At 36.5% G+C, this 22899-nt stretch overlaps 2 protein-coding genes and 1 long non-coding RNA gene across 4 annotated transcripts; all 3 read left to right on the top strand.

The window, feature by feature from the left end:
- The first annotated feature begins 11500 nt into the window (after window positions 1-11500).
- Window positions 11501-12255, top strand: LOC120190007. The gene is made up of 3 exons (XR_005522591.1): window positions 11501-11515; window positions 11833-12035; window positions 12122-12255. It is a non-coding gene; the product is annotated as an uncharacterized LOC120190007 (long non-coding RNA).
- A 1156-nt stretch (window positions 12256-13411) lies between these two features.
- Window positions 13412-16022, top strand: LOC120190308 (inositol-phosphate phosphatase-like). 2 transcript variants are annotated; one of them, XM_039193401.1, is made up of 12 exons: window positions 13412-13575; window positions 13724-13779; window positions 13913-13963; window positions 14331-14411; window positions 14542-14645; window positions 14723-14807; window positions 14891-14945; window positions 15035-15078; window positions 15274-15342; window positions 15422-15522; window positions 15600-15656; window positions 15734-16022. In XM_039193401.1, the coding sequence occupies exons 1-12, from the start codon at window positions 13563-13565 to the stop codon at window positions 15822-15824; spliced, it is 807 nt and encodes a 268-aa protein (XP_039049332.1). In that variant the 5' UTR covers window positions 13412-13562; the 3' UTR covers window positions 15825-16022. The 2 variants fall into 2 exon arrangements, with proteins under 2 accessions (XP_039049332.1, XP_039049333.1); XM_039193402.1 differs by lacking the exon at window positions 13913-13963 and having other exon boundaries at window positions 13414-13575.
- Window positions 16023-17767: 1745 nt separating this feature from the next.
- On the top strand, window positions 17768-19918 carry LOC120189973 (U-box domain-containing protein 4-like). Its single transcript, XM_039193105.1, has 2 exons — window positions 17768-19103; window positions 19468-19918. The coding sequence occupies exons 1-2, from the start codon at window positions 17799-17801 to the stop codon at window positions 19528-19530; spliced, it is 1368 nt and encodes a 455-aa protein (XP_039049036.1). The 5' UTR covers window positions 17768-17798; the 3' UTR covers window positions 19531-19918.
- The last annotated feature ends 2981 nt before the right edge of the window (window positions 19919-22899 follow it).

Raw genomic sequence — 22899 nt, forward strand, 5'->3', positions numbered from 1 at the left:
AGCAGGATGGATTAAGGATAAGGAAACCGGTGAATGGGTTCGATCTTCTGCAAATACTCCGGGAGCTAGTTCTTCACAAGCTCCACCCGAAGCTGACGAAGATCTCGAGCTTGAGTAATTAATGCGAGACATCGATGAAGCCGAAGATGAGCCTGAGTAGCCCGAGGAGAAGCCCGAAGAGCAAGCACAACAAACGCATCAAATGCCTCCATATTTCTAATCCTTTATGGAGATATTCGATACGCTACCATGGATTCACGCTTTTCTTCTATAGAGTCCCACTTATCCACAATGGGAGCTCAACAATTAGAAATTCTTCAGGAGATGCGTGCAAACAATGAAGCAACCAACGCGCGTATTAATGACCTCACTCACGAAATGGCCGCTATGCGAGCTCGTTTTCCTCCTCCTGATCCTGATATGTGATTCTATGTTTTACTTTGAACTCCAAACTTATTGTTTTAACATTTTGAATATTTTGGAATGTTTGAATTTGTGGATTGATTGACTTTGAATTTGTTTGGATTTATGAATGGTTATAAATTATATATTTGGTGTGATTAAATTTATTCATTATTGCATCATTTACTTCATGATTATATATATGACCAATTTTGTCATTTCACATTAATTATGAATATTGATTATGAAACTAATGGCTAACGTTTCTCTTGCTTGTTATCTTAGCATCTTATATTATATATAATCAATTGGCTAAATGATTTCAAAACCTTGTTTAAATTCTTTAAAATGTCTTTTTGATTTAACAAAAAGGGAGAGAAGTTAAATGTGTTTTAAATGATAAATGAGAGAAAGTGTTAGTGTTAAAGTAAGGGGGAGTAATTTCAAAACTTGATTTCAAAATCTTAAAATTACTAAAATGTTTTGTTATATCAAAAAGGGGGAGATTGTTGAAAACTTTTTGATATTTCGATATAACAAATTAAGTTAAATGAATTTTAAGATTTTTCCAAATGATTTTCTAAGTATATTCGATATAACTATTCGAATATCAAAACATTACTCCAAATCTTTCAAAGATCATTTTTAATCCTTACTCAAGTGTAAAATTAAGTTTTAATCTTAAAACAATCTCAAAATAATTTTACAAAGTATTTCGAACCATTTCAAAGCCAAAAAATCAAGATTGCTCAGAGGGAACCGATTCCCCCCAAAGGGGGTACCGATTCCCCCTGAATGGTTTTGGCTCTAAGAATTCCAGTATGCTCGGAGGGAACCGATTCCCCCCTTGTATAACGGTCGAAATATTTGAATTTTACACTTAGGGAACCGATCCCCCATAGGGGGTACCGATTCCCCCCACGCTCCAAACTGTTTTATTAATTGTTTTCACACTAAAACAGCTATATTATTTTCTCTAATCATCCTCAACGTTCAGAAGTGATTCAAGGTGTATTTAAGCAAGCTTAGAAGCCATTGATCAATAACAAGAAACATCAAGCAATTAGAATCAAGAGAGAATCAAAGAGAAAGCATCAAACCTCAAGTTTGAGCATTTCAAGCCTATTTTTCATTCAATATTCATTTTGCTTTCAAGAACACTTATTGTGCTCAATTGTATTTATTCTTGAGTGTTCTTTCTTTGTTCTAGAATTGTGCAAACATATTTGCCTTGTGAGGTTTTTCTTGTAAGTTTGCAAATTTGTATTTCTCTTTGAGAAAAGAGTGTTCTCAAGAATTGTGGTATATTCTTGAGGGAGTTGTAAGGTTATCTCTTTGGCCTCAAAAGAAAGAAAAAATTAGTGAATTTGTTGGAAAATCCTTAGTGTGGATAGCTAAGGTAGTGGACGTAGACTTTGGTTGATAAAGTCAAACCACTCTAAATCGCTGTGCGATTTCTTTCAATTTTCTGCAAAAGCTTCCACCAAATTTTTAAATTGCCAATTCATCCCCTCTTGGTCGATTCAGTCAATCGATTAACTCAACATATTACTTTAAGAATTATTATTGTCTACTCTGCATGAGTTTTTTTAGCTTCACATATAGTGAACATAATTCTAATCCTTATTTTGATTTAAATGCATAATTATGTGTTTGGCGTTTTAATGTTTATAAATTTTAGGCTTAATATAAAAATAAGTGTTTAAATTATATTGTATTTTTCATTTAGGTGTCTAAACTATTTTTCGGTCAATCCAACTGTCTAATGTTATAAATGTTATCATTTTAAGTACCCTGACTGTAACAACGTTAAAAATTTTCGTTAGGTAACACATGTTACGTCCTGATAATTTAGAACAAATTTATTTAAAATAAAAAACTTAAAAGTATAATTTATTTTAAAAAAATTAAAATTTTTGGAAATCAAAAAAAAAAACTCAAAATGTTGAAAACTTTTATTTGAAACCCTATACTCACGCCGGCCACCATCATATGTTGTCGTTGCCGTCGACCAAACCTCCACCCGATCGAATTTCCACCGATAACACAACCACCCAACAACACAACATCGTCACTAACCTTTGAAATCATTCCAACCACCATCATCAAATACTATTTTTTTATTAATATGGCGTGAGTATAATTTAATATTTTTTTGGATAATTCATATAATTTAATATTTGTTCAAATATAAATCTCAACTATTTGACATTGAATATGAACACCCCTACATTCATGGCGCTCGAACCGAAGACCTCAAGGAACAACAACAATTCTTTTACTACTAATATCACTTAGTCCGTGCTCAAATACTAATATTAGATAAAAAAGAGGTGGACGATGAGTGAGATGGAGAGGGAGAGGGAAGGAAGGGGAGGGATATTTTTTTACTATAATAATTTATTTTTAAGTATTTTTTAAATGAAATCTTTAAAATTATCATAATATGACATGTATTATTTAATGATATTTTTTTAACAGTCGTTACGATCGGAACACTTAAAATAATAACATTTGTAACGGTAGACATTTGGATTGACTGAAAAATAGTTTAGGCACTTAAATGGGGAAAACTATATAATTTGAGCACTAATTTTTATATTAAGCCTAAATTTTATTAAATTATCTCTTTTTGTTTTTTGAGTTAAATTTGATTTTTAATAAATGATAAATGATTTTTTATACCAAAAAATAATAAATGATTTTTAAACACCAAATTTTAATATTTTTAAGATGACAATACTCATGATAGTTCAAATATATTTTATATTGACATGATATTATATACATTATATGTTTCTTAATATTTAATTTAAAATTATAAAATATTTAAAAAAACATCATAAAATATACAAAGACTGTAAACTAAAATACTATGTCAATTTAATTAAAATTTAATATTTCATTTATTATTTTTATTATAAAATTTTAAAATATTGAGGGTAAAAGTTAATTTTTCTTTTAAACATTTATGGTTAAATTTAACTTAAAAATAATAAAAATTATATTGATAAAAAAAAATATAAGAGTTAATTGCATCACACTTCCTCAAAATAAAACTCTCATTTTGAATCGGTCATTAAATTTTTGAATATTTCAATTTCATCCTCAAACTATGATTCTTATTTTAAATTAGTTCTCAAACTTCTATACATTTTGCATCCCCAAATTATGACTTTCATTCTAAATTGATCATTAAACTTTTGAACATTACAATATCATCCCAAACTTTAGATATATTCTAATTACATCCCTTTTAATTAAAATCGTTATGTCAAGCTATATTATTATATGTTTGAGGGAAAATTAATTTAAAAAATGGTTGAAATAATTATATGTTTGGATGAATTTAATGATGAAATCAGAGGATTCAAAATTTTGAGGACCAATTTAGAATGCAAGTCATAGTTTCATGATGAAATTGTTATATTCAATAGTTTGAGGACTATTTTATAATGAAATTCATAATTTAGGGATGAAATTAGAATATTCAAAAAGTTAAGGACCGATTTAAAATGAAAATCATAGTTTGAGGATATTTGATATAATTAACTCAAAATATAAATATCATATGATGAATTTATGTTTATTATCTAATTAAGAATAAGAAAAACCTAATCGTCGAGGGATACTAAGATACATGTTAGCTCAAGTATCCCTTTCATGGCATACTAGTAAATACATCCTCATATAATATGATGCTGTTGTGAACTAAAGCCAAAACCTCACCTAATTTATCCATTTTGGGCCTCTAAGCCAACAGCAGTAGTCATTTACCAACCGCAAAGCTCGCATGCTGAGAGGGAGAATATATGACCAATCTCCTTACTTCTCTTGTGAATATACGCATTAAGCGTCGTGCACAGTGACTCAATGGCTGAACTGCCACTTCCCATTTTCTAAACTTGTCTAATCACAGCATGTGCATCCCACTCTTGATTATTATAAATATATAATATTTAAAATTGATAAAAAGAAACCGATGTGTAAAGATTTGTATAAAATCGTATCATATCACATGTGGGTGGAAATATGAAGTGGAAGATGTGGGCGATCCTGGCAGGTAGGCCGAGCATTGAATTAGTGGGCAATGGAGGGAGGGGATGCATGTGAATATAATTATGAAGCAGGAAATGGAAGTTTTTCTCCTTATTTGCATGCGAATACGATGATGAAGGTGGAAATGGAAATTTTTCTTTTTCATTTATTCTTTACACGTGAATGTGACTATGAAAAATGATGAAAGTTTCTCTTCTTGCAATTACAAAGAAGAATCTAAGCACACCGTGTATGTACTTTATCTTATTTTATATTGAATCTTTTAAATAGAAACTGAAAAATCTGTCAGTAAAGTGCATCCAAACAGCCCCACTTTTGTGTATATGTGTCAATATGTCATTGGTGGTATTGAATATGAGATGTGCAATCCTACGTTGGTCCGCAAGCGGAGAGCACTTAACACGCGGCTGCTTAACCCACAAGGAAAAGAACGGCAATGAGTAGCCGACCAACAGTTTGAGTGAGTGATTCATGTGCAAGGAATGTAAAGATTAGCAAATGATATCTAAACTATGAGAGCAAGAACGAGAAACAAAACTAAAGAGAGAAATCATTCTGAACTTTATTATCTTCAAGGGGTGAGTTTTACAAGTCTTAAGGAGTGTATTTATAGTGAGTACTATAGCTGTAACAAATGATGTAACTAATTTCAACAAACTAACTGCTTCAACTGATTAGCTGCAATGTATTAGCTGTTGAGCAACTTTATTTACACTAACATTCCCCTTGCAACCTTCAACTTCAAACCTCCTTCAAAACTCAAAACGATATGTTTTTAAGTTGTACCACCAGCAGTCGTTGTCTGTGTTTGAAAAATAAAGGACCTGATAAAGGCTTGGTCAACACATCAGCAACTTGCTCGACTGCAGGCACTTCATGTACTTGTAGTTTCCCCATAGCCACCATTTCTCGAACGAAAAACAAGTCTAGCTCAACATGTTTGAACTTGGAATGCAGTATGGAATTAACACATACAACGACTGCACTTGTATTATCACACCACAATGTGGCCTTGCCATGTGAAACTACATGAAATTCCCCCAACAACGATCGAAGTCACACCATCTCAGCAGTTGCACAAGCCACACTTCTGTATTCAGCCTCAGCAGTTGAACGTGCAATAACTTGTTGCTTTCGAAAGCTCCAAGGTTCCCAAAAAAATATACACAGAACCCTGAGGTTGACCGTCTATCATCAACATTCGAGCCCCAATTCGCATCTGCAAAACCAGTCAAAGCCATTCTCGAGGAAGGTGTAAACCATAGTCCAAAGTCAACGGTACCTCGTAGGTAACGAAGTATTCGCTTGACTGCCTGAAAATGAACATCCAGTGGGGCTTACATGAATTGACACACCCTATTCACAACAAACGCCACATCATATCGAGTGATCACAATGTACTGCAGGGCACCTACGATGCTTCTGTATCGTGCAACATCTTCAAGTGGTGTTCATTCCTTGGCTGACATCTTGATGTTAGAGACCATAGGGGTGGGAAGGCTTTTCACTTCACCAAAACCATGCTTCTGTAGAAGATCTTGAATATACTTTTGTTGACTCAAAACAACATCACAACCTTCATAACTGACTTCCACTCCTAGGAAAAAACTCAATGGTCCAAGATCCTTCAACGAAAACTGAGCTTTCAATCTGTCTATAACACTTTGAAAAACCACCTCTTTATCCCTTGTTATGATGATATCATCAACGTACACCAGTAAGTACACCAAGCTATCCGAGGTCTTTCTAACATAAAGAGAGACATCTGACTTAGCTAGGCAAAAACCTTCAGATTCCAGGTATGCCTTTAGTCGCTCAAACCAGGCCCTTGGTGCTTTTTTCAGCCCATAAATCGCCTTGTATAGCTTACATACCAACTCACCATTTCCTTGCTCATACCCTGGTGGTTGAGTCATGTACACCTCTTAAGTTAGCAGCCCATTCAAGAAGGCATTGTTGACATCGATCTGTCTTAGCTTCCATCCTCGTGACAACGCCAAGGAAATGATCACCCTGATCGTTGTAGGCTTGACCACCGGGCTAAAGACTTCATCGAAGTCAATTCCTGGTTTTTGAAGAAAACCTTTCGCCACCAAGCGTGCTTTGTACCTTGAAATCGAGCCATCAACATTTTTGCTTTATTCGAAAAATCCATTTACAGTTTACTGCCTTCCTATCTCTAGGAAGAGGAACTAGAGTCCACGTGTCGTTCCTTACCAGGGCATCAAACTCGGCTTGCACAACTTCTTTCCAATGAGGACACATCAAGGCCTGTGTTATATTTGCTGGTTCTCGATATGAACTTGCAACGTTATAAACTTTCGGTTTCCAGATTCCATGCTTACTCCTGGTCATCATGGGGTGTACATTGGAGTCTGCTTGTGGTACACCACTCTCCACATTTTGTGGAAGTTCAAAACACGTCTCTTCTGTACCATTTTCTTCTTGGACCCCATATGAACTGCCATCACAGTTACTACCGTCGTGATTCTCTTCTTGGACCCCATGTGCACGATAACTACTCCCACAATTGCCATCATCGTGACTTTCTTCTTGGATTCCATGCGAGTAGCCATTAAAATTACTCATATTATCAATGTTTGCCGCACCTTGGTCCCCATGTGCACCACGCATATCACCACTTTCAATATTTAAATTTGCATTATTTTATTCTTGGACCGCACTTTGCTCCCCATATGGACCACGCATATCACCACTTTAAATATTTAAATTTGCATTATTTTCTTCTTGGACCGCACTTTCCTCCCCATATGCACCACGCATATCACCACTTTCAATATTTAAATTTGCATTATTTTCTTCTTGGACCGCACCTTGCTCCCCATGTACACAACGCATATCATTATTTAATTCTTCAACATGTGAGCCACCATCACTTTCATTATTTGAGTTTGCATTATTTCCTTCTTGGACCCATGCGCATCATTATTTAATTCCTCAACGCATGCGTTTGTTGAGGTCTCAACACGAGTGAGCACCACGCCAAGAGCACTATCGGTTCAAATAAAATTCGGTGTGTCCCCAAGAGCATTACCACGTGCATCCACAATTCCAAAAGGCATGGCCCCAACAATATTTTGACTTGGATTATACGCACCTACCCCAATATTATTATGATTGGAAAGCGGTGTGGCTCCAAGCTTATTATAAACTACAGGCAACTAAACAGTCGTGATAACTTCTTGTCTATGACACTTGCAAACAAGTTGATTCTTATCAAAGGGAAATACTTGTTCATCAAACCTCACATGACGAGAGACAAAAATTCTACCATCACTGTCTAAACATTTTTACTCATGATGTGAGGTGTTGGGCCCAAGAAACACATATTGTCTTGACCGAAAATCCAATTTATGTTGATTAAACGGCCTCAAGAAATGGAAACAAGCACACCCAAAAACTCTCATACCCGAGTAGTAAGGAGCTTTCTGATAAAGAACTTCAAACGGGGTATTGCCTGAAATGGTCTCAGATGGTAGTCTATTTATGATGTATACTTCCATAGTGAAAGCATGACTCCAGAACTTTGTTGGCAGTGATGCTTGAGCTAACATGGCTAGTCCCATCTCAACAATGTGGCGATGTTTACGCTCAGTCTTCCCATTTTGCTATGACGTGTTGGGACAGGAGATTCAATGTTGTACACAATTGGTAAAAAACCAACTCTTCAGAGCTTGATATTCACCTCCACCATCACTTTGCAACACTTGGATTTTTTCCCAAACTGAACCTTGGCTATTTTAACAAGGTTGAGAAAGCATTGGCTGACTTCAGACTTCTTTCTAATTAGATACACTCAGGTATGTCTGCTAAACACGTCAATAAATGATACATAATATACGTAACCTTCAGTCGAAACTACAGGTGCAGGTCCCCACACATCTGACACAACCAGCTGAAAAATTTCTTTGTATTCAGTCAAAGAATTAAAAAAAAGGCAGCTTGTGAGCCTTGCCTTGTAAACATGCAGAACAAACATTGTTCAATTCGTTTTCACTAGAAGAAACACTACACATTTTCATAACATCTTTGACAGTCTTCACACACGAGTGTCCTAAACACCTGTGCCAAAGTTTCAGACTGCTTGAAGCCTTGGACACATTGTTCACTATGCAACTTGATTCATTCTCTTCATTCGATAGCAGCTGGTATAGTCCTTCACGTGTGAGCTTTCCTCTCAACAGAATGGTTCGAGTCTGTGCATCCTTCACCAAGCATTCAAAAGGATGAAACTCAATAAACACATTATTATCTCGAGTGAATTGAGACACTGACAGTAATTTATTCTTAATGTATGGGGAATGTAGCATATTTTGTAACACCAGAGGTCTGAGACTAGAAGACAGAAAGCCTTGACCAACATGATCAATTTTAATTCCTTCGCCATTTCTCATTAGAAGGGTGTTGTTACCTTTGTATGCCATACTTGAATTGAATGGTACAAGATCATTTGATACGTGATGAGTGACACCCGTGTCTGGATACCACAAAGTATTGGAGTGTTTTGGAACACTATGAACTACTGCCATACTAGGCACAGTGGATACAAAAGTTATAGGTGCAGTATGAACAAATGACTCTTATCTTTCTGTTGTTGTAGTATGAGCTACACAATCCCCAAGAAAGGTATTCATTACCTGACTCGAGGAGTAAGACAGTCCTTGATGAGTCAAAGCATAAGGCATACCATACATAGAGTTGGATGGATAGTGGTAGAAAACGGGAGATTACAACGTGTGATTATACACATTTCCATTCACAGGAACTACCTATTCAACTGGTTTCTTCCACTGCTCAACAGATTGATCTTCATTGACAACTGGCACTGTGGTCGATTTGAATTGTTAAACCTTCCTCTGCCTCGACCACGGTAGCCTCCCTGATGACCTCTCACGGAATAAAACTACTTTTTTGTTGCATATGTTTCAGTGACAGCTCGAGACTCTTCTTTTGGCTGGATAACCATATTTGCAGCAATACTATCGCTTAAAAAAGCTTTCTGCCTAGCCTCACAATCCAGGAGCATTTCAGTGAGACTATCTAGGGACATTACATCACGAGATGCTATAGTAATAATGGACTTGAATTTTATTGACAACCAGCAAGAATCAAACTTACTTGTTCTTGTTCAGGTACAACACAACCTGCCGCATTCAACAAGTCACAGATTGTCTTGATCTTGCCTAGATAATCACTCATAGTCAAGCCAGTTTTCCTATGAGAGTGCAAACTGTGTCTAAGAGAAGAAATCTTGGCACTAGAACGAACTCCAAACAATCTTGATACTGCATTCCAAATTATACGAGATGATGTGAGCCCTGTGAGATATGGCAAAACCTCTATGCTAACCGTTATCAACAACCTCAAAGCGAGCAACTTGTCTTGCTGCCTATGCACATCATACACTGGATTTTCCTCAAGCTGTCATGACTCATTTGTAACAAACTGAGATGGAGCAGGACTATCACTAGAGATGTAAGCCAATAATCCATAACCATCAATTATAAGGGTCACATGATGCTTCCAAAGAAGGTATGTTGACTCGGTAAGCTTTATGAAATCCTGTTTATGTATATGTTGTACACTAGGCAGGACCGAAGAGCCACAGGACGATGAATTGACTGTGGTATCCACCGGAGACTGAACACCATCTTGTTGCAAGTCCACCATCTTTAAAGAAAGGCAAGAACCTCCAAGAAAAGAAGCAAGCCAGAAACTGCAGGACCGTTTTGGCGACTGATACCATGTAAAGATTAGTAAATGATATCTAAACTATGAGAGCAAGAACGAGAAACAAAACTAAAGAGAGAAATCATTCTGAACTTTATTATCTTCAAGGGGTGAGTTTTACAAGTCTTAAGGAGTGTATTTATAGTGAGTATTATAGCTGTAACAAATGATGTAACTAACTTCAACAAACTAACTGCTTCAACTGATTAGCTACAATGTATCAGCTGTTAAGCAACTTTATTTACACTAACAAGGAAATCCCACAGCAGCCGTTGGATAAATAGCAATCGATCAAAATAACCAATTATCGAAAAACATTGGGAACAAAAGCGAAATGCACTCGAACTCATCAATATATCATTAAAATTATCTAAATTCTATCTAAAATTGACTTTATATTACTGTAAAAAGAAAACGTTACACTTTTACATAAAAGCCTTGAAATGAAAAAAACACACTATCTAACATAATAAACTGAGAAACTAAGATTTTTGTTGTTGAAAGGATAGGAATATGTATATCGAAGTAAGGTGGTGGGCGAGCGGAGCTGTTTCGCAGAGGCTCTAGCAATTGTTGCGCAGAGGCTCTAGTAACCGTTTGCGCTACCTCACACCGTCACTTTCGCAAATAGGGATGGACATGGGACCTGAACCCGACCCGACCCGACCCGACCCGATCGTGTTTGATTTTTTTAAATTTCGGGTTCAGGTCGGGTCGGATTCGGGTTTAAGATAAACGACCCGACTCGATAAGAAAAAATATAATTTTACCTTATATATTTAGGAATAATTACAATAATATCTCTCTCTATATATTTTTCAATTAAATCATTGTTTATATTAAATAAAAATATTTTTTATTATTTCAGGTTACGTCATATCAGATTCAAATTTTATCTCAAAAATCAAGTCGAATCAGGTTCAGATTGGGGGGAACGTATATATTTTTCGGGCCTGATCAGATCGGGTGAATGATGTAATATTTTCGGGTCGGGTCGTTATGGCCGAAACCCAACCCATGACCATCCAATTGAATCCAATCCAATTGAAGCTCCTTTGTTGAAATGTCAAAATCGTAGTAATATGATGGCCGTTTTATTTTAAAATGTTGAAATAAGATGTGGCAGTGTCAATTGCTGTTTAATTTTTTGTTGCTTAGGAGACATTTTATATCCTGTTTACTCTATTCTCTTCTTATGTTACAGTTATTGTGCGATACTTTGTTAGACCGCTCAAATTCAGCAGTCATGACCAGATATGTAAGCTCAAGGGATAATTTAAGGATTCTTATGAATCTTCTAAGGGTATGATACTTCCCCAGATTTCTTGATTTCATTTTTTATTATCCAAATGTTATTTTTCTGATGTTTGATGTCATGGTTTATTTTATTCCAACAATACTCAACATGAAGCTTTATGCTCCATTGATTATAGTCACGAATGGTAGACCTAAGTCTGCAAATATTGTTATTCATTTAGTTTATGGGTTTATGGTTGAAGTGTGGTACTGGCCTATTGCTATTACCAGAACAGTAGCTGCAACCGCTGAGATTTTCCTTGTTCAAGTATTAAAACACAGCTATAAAATTCAAACACTAAATATTGAATTCCTTTTCCGCAGGAATCAAGCAAGAGCATCCAATTATAAGCTTTTCATGTTTTGAAGGTGTTGTGTTAAATTTCCTTTCCGCTTGGATCACTTAGATAGTAATTTGAAACATGAAATGGCTGCAAATCGGAACAAGCCTCCAGATATTGCTAGCTTACTGGTTGCAAATAAAAGCAAGCTTTTACGTTTGTTTGCTGATTTCAAGCCTGATAAAGGTACAATATGGTAACAAAACAAAAAAATCCATGTAAATTTATAGGCTTGGCACTTTATTTATCTTTTCCAGATGGATGTCTTGCAGCGGACGAACAGTTTCAGGCATACAAGGCTCAAGTTGTGAAGGAAATCGCTGCCCTTGAGCTTTAACGCCGGCCCGGGCATAGTGAGCTCTAATACATTGTATTCGTGTTAGTTTTAGTTTTAATGTTACTAAAAAACTACTTGACTGTGATTCACATAGCGTTGTGGTTGTCCTTTTAAAAGGACTTGTGTGCAATATCATTATCTGTAATTTTCGATGGTCTGGAATTGGATGGATGGATGTGTAGATTAGGCAGTAACGAGAAAGTTGTAGGAAGTTTCGCGAGAAGTACCGTTTCCTTCACCTTTACAAAGTACAAATCCGATTTCTATTCACTGGTATTGCTGGAGTTGGTTGGGGGGCAGAGTAATAATATTTTCATGGATTTGGGCTTTTTCAGGATCACAAATCATGTGATCTCGATACGTTAAACGTTTGTGGTCATCATCAAATTCAAGCGAGAAGCTTTTGGCATATTCCATGTATATTCTTATGACAAGGACATGACTCGACTCGGCTAGACTAGAATAACCTTCCAACTTTTGAAGTTTCTACATCAGATCAGATGCTTCTCTACTTGCTTTCGGCAGTGTTAACAACATCAACGTATGTTTTAGGCATATTCGTCGAGCAACGTGAGGGGGATGAGAATCCCTTTTGAGTCCTAATCAAGGACTATTGTAAGATCCAATTTTTCATTAATATCCCTAACCGGTAATTGAATTAATATATGCCTTAATTATTATGTGAATGAATTTGGTTTACTTTTACTAATATCATGTAATAATGAGAGAGAGAAAAAAACACCACCCACCATCAAACATGATGCAAAAATGATCATGCGAACTTGATTTATATTTTGGATTTAAATATTGTTGATCGAAATATTTTAATTATTTTTTGTAATGAATTCAAAGTTAATGCCAATATTAATATCCATACATTTATTTTTGGATTTGAATTCACTTTACTTTTATAAATATTTAAGATATTTTATTTTAAGCTTTTAACTTGGTAAATAAATTTTAATAAATTTATACGTCCTTTTAATATAATTTAGGTTCAAACTGAGATGAAAAATACTCAGATTTTCCAACCACAAAGAACAAATTTTAAAGCAAATTTACGCCTTCAAATTAAAATTCAGATATAAAAAATGTAAATATCTGATGTGCTACTATTGCTACATTTCAAGTACAAATTAGGAAGGAATGTTTAGAGGATGATATTTGTTTAAAACATGGATGACATAATAAACCTAAAGCGTAAAGGAAATTAGGGAGAAGAGAATTCCAAGGAAATCCAGGGGCATTTTGTTTCTCTGGTAAACTCATTGTTCTATATAAACACAAAACGCATGGTCGCCTTTTGCCTGTCGCTTGTTACGTGAAAAGCTCTCCAAAAACTATCCATCAATTTTCCCAACACTTTTCTCTAGCCGATGGCTGACAATGGTAGGACCCCCATTAATCTTTTTCTCCCTTTTCTTCACTTTATTGAGCATTATTATTCTTCTATTGATTTCCTTGGTTCATTTTTTTTCCTGTGGGATTTTGATTTCTTGTTTTAGTTATTTGTTTCTGTAAATTCTCTGGATTTCAGGTTCTGTTGAAGAGTTCTTGGCCACTGCAGTCGATGCAGCTAAGAAAGCTGGAGAGGTTCATTCAAGATTTCATTTCTTTCTCTCATTATCTTCTTTCTTTTATTTCCTTTTCTTGTCTTGCAGTTTACTTCATTGATACGTTTAATTTAATTCTCTGACTTTTTTGTTGGTCTTTGATGTTTTTGTAGATAATCCGTAAAGGGTTTTACCAGACCAAGCATGTGGAGCATAAAGGCCAGGTCTTTCTTTAATTTCTACCTCAAACTTTGAGTAAACCATATCTATAATTTCACTTTGTACCGCCCCCCCCAAAAAAAAAATCTTGTTAGTTGCCATGATATCCATCCATGATGAAATTGGAAAGTGTGTTATAGTGGTTATTGCTGATAGATTACTGGGGTTCAATACATGCTTTCATTGGTTGGTACCGGAGTTTTAGTATCTATTCTCCCTACAGGTTGTTTTTAAGTGCATTTCAAACCGGTTCTTGTTGTGTTGATTTGTTAAATACTAAAATCTTCTTTTCTTTCCGAAAGTAGACACCGCCACTTTCCTATTTGGTATTGGAAATGATTACTTAAAGTTCTCTCTTTTATCTAAATTCAGGTGGATTTGGTCACAGAGACGGATAAAGCATGTGAAGATCTTGTGTTTAATCATCTTAAGCAACATTACCCCTCTCACAAGGTTTGCACGTTTTATAATTCTATACCATTTATCTATCAAGAGTAAAAGTTAACTTGAGCTTAAGAAAAAATATAATTTTCTCATCAGTGATTCATCTTTTCTTATTCCTATAGTTTGATATTTATTGTAGTTTATTGGGGAAGAAACTACCGCTGCCAATGGTGCATCAGAGCTTACCGATGAACCTACCTGGATAGTTGATCCCCTTGATGGAACAACAAACTTTGTGCATGGGTAATACCTCTTCCGTGAATCGTTTCTTAATTCATTTGTAAAGTCATTTTCATGTTTCTATTGTTGCAATCCTACAGGTTTCCCTTTGTCTGTGTCTCCATTGGTCTTACCATTGGAAAGGTTCCTACAGTTGGTGTTGTTTACAATCCGATAATGGATGAGGTGAAATTTTCTCTTTCAAGTCATTGAATAGAGTTGTCTTTTATCAAGCGCTCTATAAATATTACCGGCTTTATGACATGCAGCTCTTTACTGGTATACTTGGGAAAGGTGCTTTTCTCAATGGATCCCCTATTAGAGGTGAATCCAGTGATCTTGATGTATGGTCCTCAAATTTCATTTTGAGTGAATCTCTAAAAGCTGGTATCTTTTTCTCTGAAATTTTGCAGTGTCATCTCAGACTGAACTTGTAAAGTCTCTCCTTGCAACAGAGGTATTAATGTTCTTTTTTGTCGAAATTTCAAAGTTTTCTTTCTTCTTTTCCTCCTTTGTTGGGTGAAACTGAACCTGAAATTTCTGCCTCCAACTTCCAATCCCATTATTGAATAGCGTTAGGCTAATTGATATGACAAAGCTGTTGCTCTTCTTAAGCATGTATAGTTTAATCAAATTCTGTCCTATTGAGCAGGCTGGAACAAAACGAGATAAGTCCACTTTGGACGCTAGTACAAATAGAATCAATATCTTGCTTTTCAAGGTAAAAGCGAAACTGTGCCTGCATTTCGTTCTTTTGTTACTATCTGTGGAAATCCATAATTGCTTCCTCTTATTGACAGGTGAGATCACTTCGAATGACTGGTTCATGTGCATTGAATCTTTGTGGAATTGCATGTGGAAGACTCGACCTGTTTTACGAACTTGGATATGGGGGTCCATGGTATGCTTTTAACCATTTCGGTATTTTACGAGGTTAAAGTTTTCGGTACATGACTGACGGTGTGCCTCTATGATTAGGGATGTGGCTGCTGGTGTTTTAATTGTTAAAGAAGCTGGAGGCCTCGTGTATGATCCGTAAGTAGCTAACATGGTTGACGTGCACTTTCTATCTTATTCTGAATCTAAATGATGGTTGTGTTGTTGTGCAACAGGTTTGGTAAAGATTTTGACATCACAGTTCCACAGGTCGCCGCTTCGAATCCATCGCTGAAAGATGCATTTCTTGAGGCTTTGCAGCATTGATAAATCCTCAAAGGCCTGAAATTGCCTCTACTATCTGATATGATATATTAGCTTGTTTTGTTCTTTTTGTGGGATTTTGTTTACAACATGAATGATTCTTCGAATAGGCTGATGGCTCTGAACGCCGAACCCAATTTATATCATGGAAATGTGTATGTATCTTTCTACAAGCCCAATTCAATGAAACCATTTGGACCACCTTGAGCCTGATGTAAATACCTCATGCACTGGTGCGCTTCTCGCAGCACTTTGATCCATTGGCACATCCAAAGGGTAAATGTCCATGAAGAAGTGGCCCTTGATTTTCCCAAAAGCATGGCCCATGTTTTATAACAATACTCAGAGATGACCGAGGAGGAAATAGGGATATCCCTATTAATTACATTTAGAAATAGAAGAAAATAAACTATTAATTTAAAATTTTCAAAAAGAATGACTACCTTCACTCACCCTTGGTCCATCTGTGCGAAGATTTATTAATTATTATATTAACAGTTTTTGGTCACCCTTTCCTGCTTACTGCCTGCACCGATCCCGACCATTATGGATTTCCTCCCGCTTTGTCTTTTTTCAATACCAAGCTTAATCCAAAACCGACCATAAAACTCAGATATAAATGATCTGTTGGCTTATCACGTACTCGCATGCAGATATTGCAATAAACTAATCTAATCTATGGATTTAAAGGGAAATAATCAAATGAATCCACCATATGGTATTTACCTTTGTTTCCTCTATGCTCTGCGTTTTATTATAATTTAATACTTAACTCTTATCTTAATCTATAGTTGATGTTAGAAGGGAAATTATCCGAAACAACTACCCCATTCATTTTCTTTAATTAATTAAGCGGTAAAAAACGCGTTATCATGCATCACACACATTGACATTAGTTTATTTGAACCAAAACCATCGACCTTGCTTGCTTATTACTATTGCTAATGTTACTATTGCAGTTTCCAAATGCTTGCAAAGCTGCTAAACAATTAATTAATAACTATGCACACACACCATGCGTAATGTAGGGACAAACATCATCTTTTCAATCTCTCTCAATATATTAATGAAAGTGGTTAGGGTGCTAAACAGCTCAGAATGTCGCATAATTACTTTACTTACTGCACTTTATTTATTTATATACAAAGACGGTACTATATTTACTAATATATTATATTGGAACATGAAAGAGTATGCTTTAAGATATTAATTTATAAAATGGCAACTTTTCTTAAGCTTTGGCAACGGTTACCAGATGCCTGATCCTAAACCATTGTTTGTAAAGCGAGATTATGCATGCTTTAAGATTATAATTTAAAAGTTCTTTATTTTTTAAATTAAAAAATTCGTCTTTTGAGTCTAATCTTTGATACATTAATAAAAGATCATAATCTTAATTTACTTGAGAGTGAACTTTGAAGCTGTGATTTAACTTCGTTTTAGAAAACTAAATTATCGATAAGGTTGACTTAATTTGATGGAGGAGTCAAACTTTGTGGTTAATAGATGTGAAGTTGTACCAACCGGTTGCCGCCACTCCGGTCAGCGGTTAGGTAAGCCCATTGGGCATTTGGGTTGAATCTTGAAATAATAAATTAAATCTGCTGCCGTCCAGGGTTGAGAAAAAGGGCATTGAAATTTGGAATCGATTTAACCACATGGGCTTAAGGGCATTACTCAAGCCTCACGCCTCTGGCCACCGTCACACCTGATCTGACAAACCATCTTGTTTTTTTTTTCATTTTTACTGGCCCCACAGCAAAGAACCTGACAAAACCAGAGCTCGCCACGTTTTACTTTATCTGGCTGTGCAGTTTTACTTTTCACCTTTTCACCAGCAAATCCTGGCCAGATATGTTAGTAACCAGAAAAAGCAAATCCGCTCCGTTCAGCCTCGGTCCATAAATAGATAAAATCGACCCTCTTTATTCCTCCATCGATTTTCACCACTTATTTCTATATTTCCTTTGTGAACAAATGGTGTCTGTTGAAGATTCCAGTTCAAGCATTGCTCGAAACTGTTGCAACCCAGTTTCGGCTTCGGTCACCACACTCGATCGACACACCACTGACCGTTCCATGCGGACGATACGCTCCAATTTCTACCAAAATGACAACAGTGGATGCTGCTTGACTGAAAGGTACGGGTTTGTCCCCGAAAACCTCGCCGAATCCGTAGTCGACCTGCGCCTCGGCCAACTGGCTTCCAAAACCAACTCCAAATCTGTTAAGTCCGACTCAGAAAACGAGGGCTTTTTGGACATTTCTCAAGCTTTCAGCGATTTCTCCTCTTGCAGCAGCGATATCTCCGGCGAGTTGCAGCGGCTGGCCACCCTGCCTTCACCCGGAACCACCTTGGGGAATGAAAGTACCAATGGAGCTGAGTGTGAGCCGGAGCCGGAGCCGTGCCATGGATTTCTGCTGAGAGAGAATTTCTCGACGGAAATTATCGAGAGTATTTCACCAGAAGATCTTCAACCGACAATCAAGATCTGCGTCGATGGCCTCCAGTCACCGTCCATTGCTGTGAAGCGATCAGCTGCGGCGAAGCTCAGACTGCTAGCCAAGAATCGCGTGGATAACCGTGAGTTAATCGGAGAATCCGGAGCGATTCCTGCTCTAGTCCCGCTCCTTCGGAACAGCGATCCTTGGACTCAAGAGCACGCGGTGACTGCATTACTAAATTTGTCGCTTTTCGAAGCTAACAAAGCCCGAATTATAAACGCCGGAGCTATAAAATCGTTAGTGTATGTTCTCAAGACAGGAACCGAAACCTCCAAGCAAAACGCGGCGTGCGCACTTATGAGCATAGCTTTGATCGACGAAAACAAGACTTCAATCGGAGCATGCGGGGCGATACCACCTCTAGTATCCCTTCTTATCAACGGATCCAACAGAGGCAAGAAAGATGCACTAACAACCCTCTATAAGCTGTGTTCGGCAAGGCAGAACAAAGAAAGGGCAGTTAGTGCAGGTGCAGTCAGGCCTTTGGTGGGAATGGTAGCAGAGCAAGGGACCGGAATGGAGGAGAAGGCGATGGTTGTTCTTAGTAGCTTGGCAGGAATTGAGGAAGGCAGGGAAGCTATTGTTGAAGATGGTGGGATTGCGGCACTTGTGGAGGCAATTGAGGATGGTTCTACCAAAGGGAAGGAGTTCGCGGTGCTGACACTGTTGCAGTTGTGTTCTGACAGCATTAGGAATCGGGGGTTGCTTGTTAGGGAAGGTGGGATCCCTCCTCTTGTGGCTCTTTCTCAGACCGGGAGCTCAAAGGCTAAGCATAAGGTAATTCTAGTTCATGTTGGTTGACTTGTGTTTGAATGAAGATAACTTATTCCTTTGATTGATTACTTGAGGATAAAGTTGAAAGAAGATAATGTAATACATGTCCCTGGAAATCACGATGCTGCTTATAGTTTGATCGAAATACTATGTCGATTAAACATTGTTCTGGTATTAAGTAATTTGCATTTGAATGATCAAAATCGAGCATTGCTGCGTTGTTATCTACACCATCATATGCAACATGTATCTCATGTAGAATGCTTTAGTTTTGCATTGATTCTATCTATGCATTTATAAGTCGAACGTTATTTAATGTTTGCTTCATATCAACAATCGATTTATTTGTTGAATGTTAATTTTGCAGGCTGAAACTCTTCTTCGGTATCTGAGAGGATCCAGACAAGAGCCTTTGTGCTCCAGTCCTTAGAGAAGAGAAGTTTAATTAGTAATAACTATACCAAGGTTATTTATTTATTTACTGTATAGGAAGTGTATGAATGGTTTGTACAGTGTGGTACTGATTGAGTTGTACAAGTACAAAAGACAAATTGTGGGAGGTTAGTTTGCAAGGGACTGACATTGAGTTGTATGATTTTTACTAGATTTTGTTTTTTTTGGGGAGGGGGGTTCCCCTCTTATTATTGACGTGTTCTCAGGATTGTCTTGTGGATTTAGGGCTGATAAGATTTGGATTATTTTCCTATGTTTTGTCTAAGTAACCGAAATTCCGTTGCATAGATTGATTGTATGATTTCTGCGTAGTGAATATGGAGATTAGGTTAATTTGATGTGATCTGCAACTGTACGCTTTTGTATTTAAACATCGCATCTTGTAGCTTGAGCCTTCTGCAGTTGCGCAAGGCACATAACATTAACTTTTTGTACCTGTACTTTTTGATCATATCTAGCAGTGGTAGATACAGAAATGAAGTGGTGGTTGAAAATAGTTTCCTCAATATTGCTTTTCTGGATATATGTTCGTAGCATGTTTATGCCTATTAGTTATCTGTTTTTCCAATTTGCCTAGAAGAATTATGCCCTTTTATCGAGGGTTGCATATTGTGGAATCGTAGGGCCCTTGATCTGCTCCTATTCGGTGTAAAGTAGGTAATCTGCTGTGTGTTACCTTCACCATCGATCTGTCCTATTTGCAAACATCTACCAATTCCTGCCAACTGGTTCAACCCCACTATACTTATATGAGAAAATAACTTCAGTGACCAAAAATACCTTATAATATACGATTTTAATCAACTTTTTTTAGATTTGTCAAAATGACCAACTAAATCGCAATGCGATCGATAATTCGCAACGCGTTCTCCGGTATCGCAAATTAGTTTCCAAATTCGTAACGCGATTCTGACTATCGCATTGCGATTTCTCAAATTCGCGTTGCGATTTTCCTAATTCGCAATGCGAATACGTAAATCGCAATGCGAATTTCGAAAATCGTAATGCGAATACGTAAATCGCAATGCGAATACGTAAATCGTAATGCGGTTTACATAGCGCCATTCTTATTAATGTGTATTTTTTTTCAAATTCCAAACACGAATATATTAATATATCGGAGCACTGAACCGTCCACAGTATATCCCGTAATCACAACTCATAACCTAAAACCCTAAATCACAACTCAGTCTCATCTCCATCTCTCACTCTCTAAGGCGACATCCGTCCCCATCTCCGACGAAATCAGTCCCCACGACGATATCAGTCTCCATCTCCGGCGAAATCATTCACGGTCAGAAATGAAAAATCAACCAAATCAACCACCGATGGTTAGTTTTTTTAATTATTTTTATTTTGAAATTTTTGCATTATTATTTGGTTTTTCATATTGAAATTGATGATAAGTTTACTGGTGTTTTCAATAATAGATTAACCATTTCACTTAGATTGCTTATTATATTCATTCTATTGCTGCCAATACTGTTAAACTGTTTAGTCTTTAACCCTGTGAAGTTAGTATTTGTCTTTGTTTTGTCTTTTGGTTGAAGTAATGCAATCCATTCAAGTTTCTTTCAATTTTAGTATTTGAAACCGAGAATGACTATCGCAATGCGATTCTGTCGTTGCGATTTTCATTTCGCGTTGCGATTTTCATTTCGCGTTGCGATTCTTGCGTTGCGATAGTCAAATTCGCGTTGCGATAGTCATTTTCGTGTTGCGATTTTCATTTTCGTGTTGCGATTTAAAGTTTCAGAAACTATTCTTCTTCTGCAAATTGAAACTTGAATGAATTGCATTACTTCAACCAAAAAACAAAAACAAATACTAAATTCACAGTGTTGCAAATTTAAGTTTGAAGAATAAACTACTACTCTTTATGTTTATTGTTCTTGTTATATCTTCATAGTGTAGTTTTTGGTATATCTAAATTGGTATGTTTATTGTTTTTGCAGAACTTTTATTCGGCTCAATTGACCTTAAGAAATAAAGTAAGCCTGGCCAAAACAATTGCGTCGAAGCTTTCACCTGCACAAAGAAAAATATTTGAGGATACTTGCTTCGGGCCATGGCTGAAGGTACAACATCCGGGTGGAGATGCTATGTTGACCCATATGTTTCTTCAAACCATGACTAGCGATCTACCAGAGACTATACAACGTCGTGATGAAGAGATATGGTTTGATTTTCCACCGGCGTATACGTGTTTTGAGCGGGAGGAGTTTTGCTTAATCACCGGTCTACGCTTTGGATACGATGATGTAGATCGGTACACTAGACATATCACCCGCCTATCATAGTTTTCCCGGGTTTTTCCTAAGCTGTATGTTGAGTTAATCGAATGACGAAATTGGCCAAGAGGGTCGGTTCCTCCTATGGGGGGGGAATCGGTTCCCTCTGAGTATTCTGGAATTTTTGGCTTTGAATTGGTTCGAAATACTTTGTAAAATATTTTGAAATTGTTTTATGATTAAAACTTAATTTTACACTTAAGTAAGGATCAAAAATGATTTTTGAAATATTTGGAGTAATGTTTTGATATTCGAATAGTTATATCGAATATACTTAGAAAATCATTTTGGAAAATCTTAAAATCCATTTAACTTAATTTGTTATATCGAAATATTAAAATGTTTTAACACTGTCAACAGAGAAGCCGAATTTACACGTGGGAGATTTGACGAGATTATTGAATAAGAAAGATGGTTTTACTCGGATGGATGACGTCGATGTTGTCCGAGTATGCCTTCTAATACTTTTGCAAGCCGACTTTTTAGGCAGAGAGGCCCGACAACCTATTCCTAATGATCTAATTAAATTGGTAGAGGACCTAAATGCATGGAACCTGTTTCCGTGGGGTTCGTATCTATGGAGAGCTACATGGAATAAGTTGTCGTCTGCCTTTGATGATCGAAAAAGTTTGCGTGGCGATGGTTCCAAATACACTTTGTCATGCTTTATTTGGGCCTTTAAGGTAATAATTTTTATATAATGCTTCCAAAATTATAATTAATTCTTTAACAATTACTAATGTTTGTTATTATATTATTTGTAGATTTGGATATTTGAGGCCTTTCCAGCCATGCAGACATATGCATTAAAAACTTCTAATGATATTCCTAGGGCTATTTCCTGTAAGAGGAAACGGTCCTTGTAGCAATGGGAAGATTTACTACCGTATACTACAATAAATAATGTAAGTTAACAAAAATACTACCATACGTTTATAAACAAGTTATTACTAGTACACGTTTAACTTTGTTTGAGCTTTTATATTGTTAGGAGGCCAACACTCCATTACAGAGGCTGACACCCACAGAAGCTGAGCTTGCCACTGATTGGTGGC

This window comes from Hibiscus syriacus, unplaced genomic scaffold (genome assembly GCF_006381635.1).
Source record: "Hibiscus syriacus cultivar Baekdansim isolate YM2019G1 unplaced genomic scaffold, ASM638163v2 tig00116962_pilon, whole genome shotgun sequence".
Lineage (NCBI taxonomy): Eukaryota > Viridiplantae > Streptophyta > Magnoliopsida > Malvales > Malvaceae > Hibiscus > Hibiscus syriacus.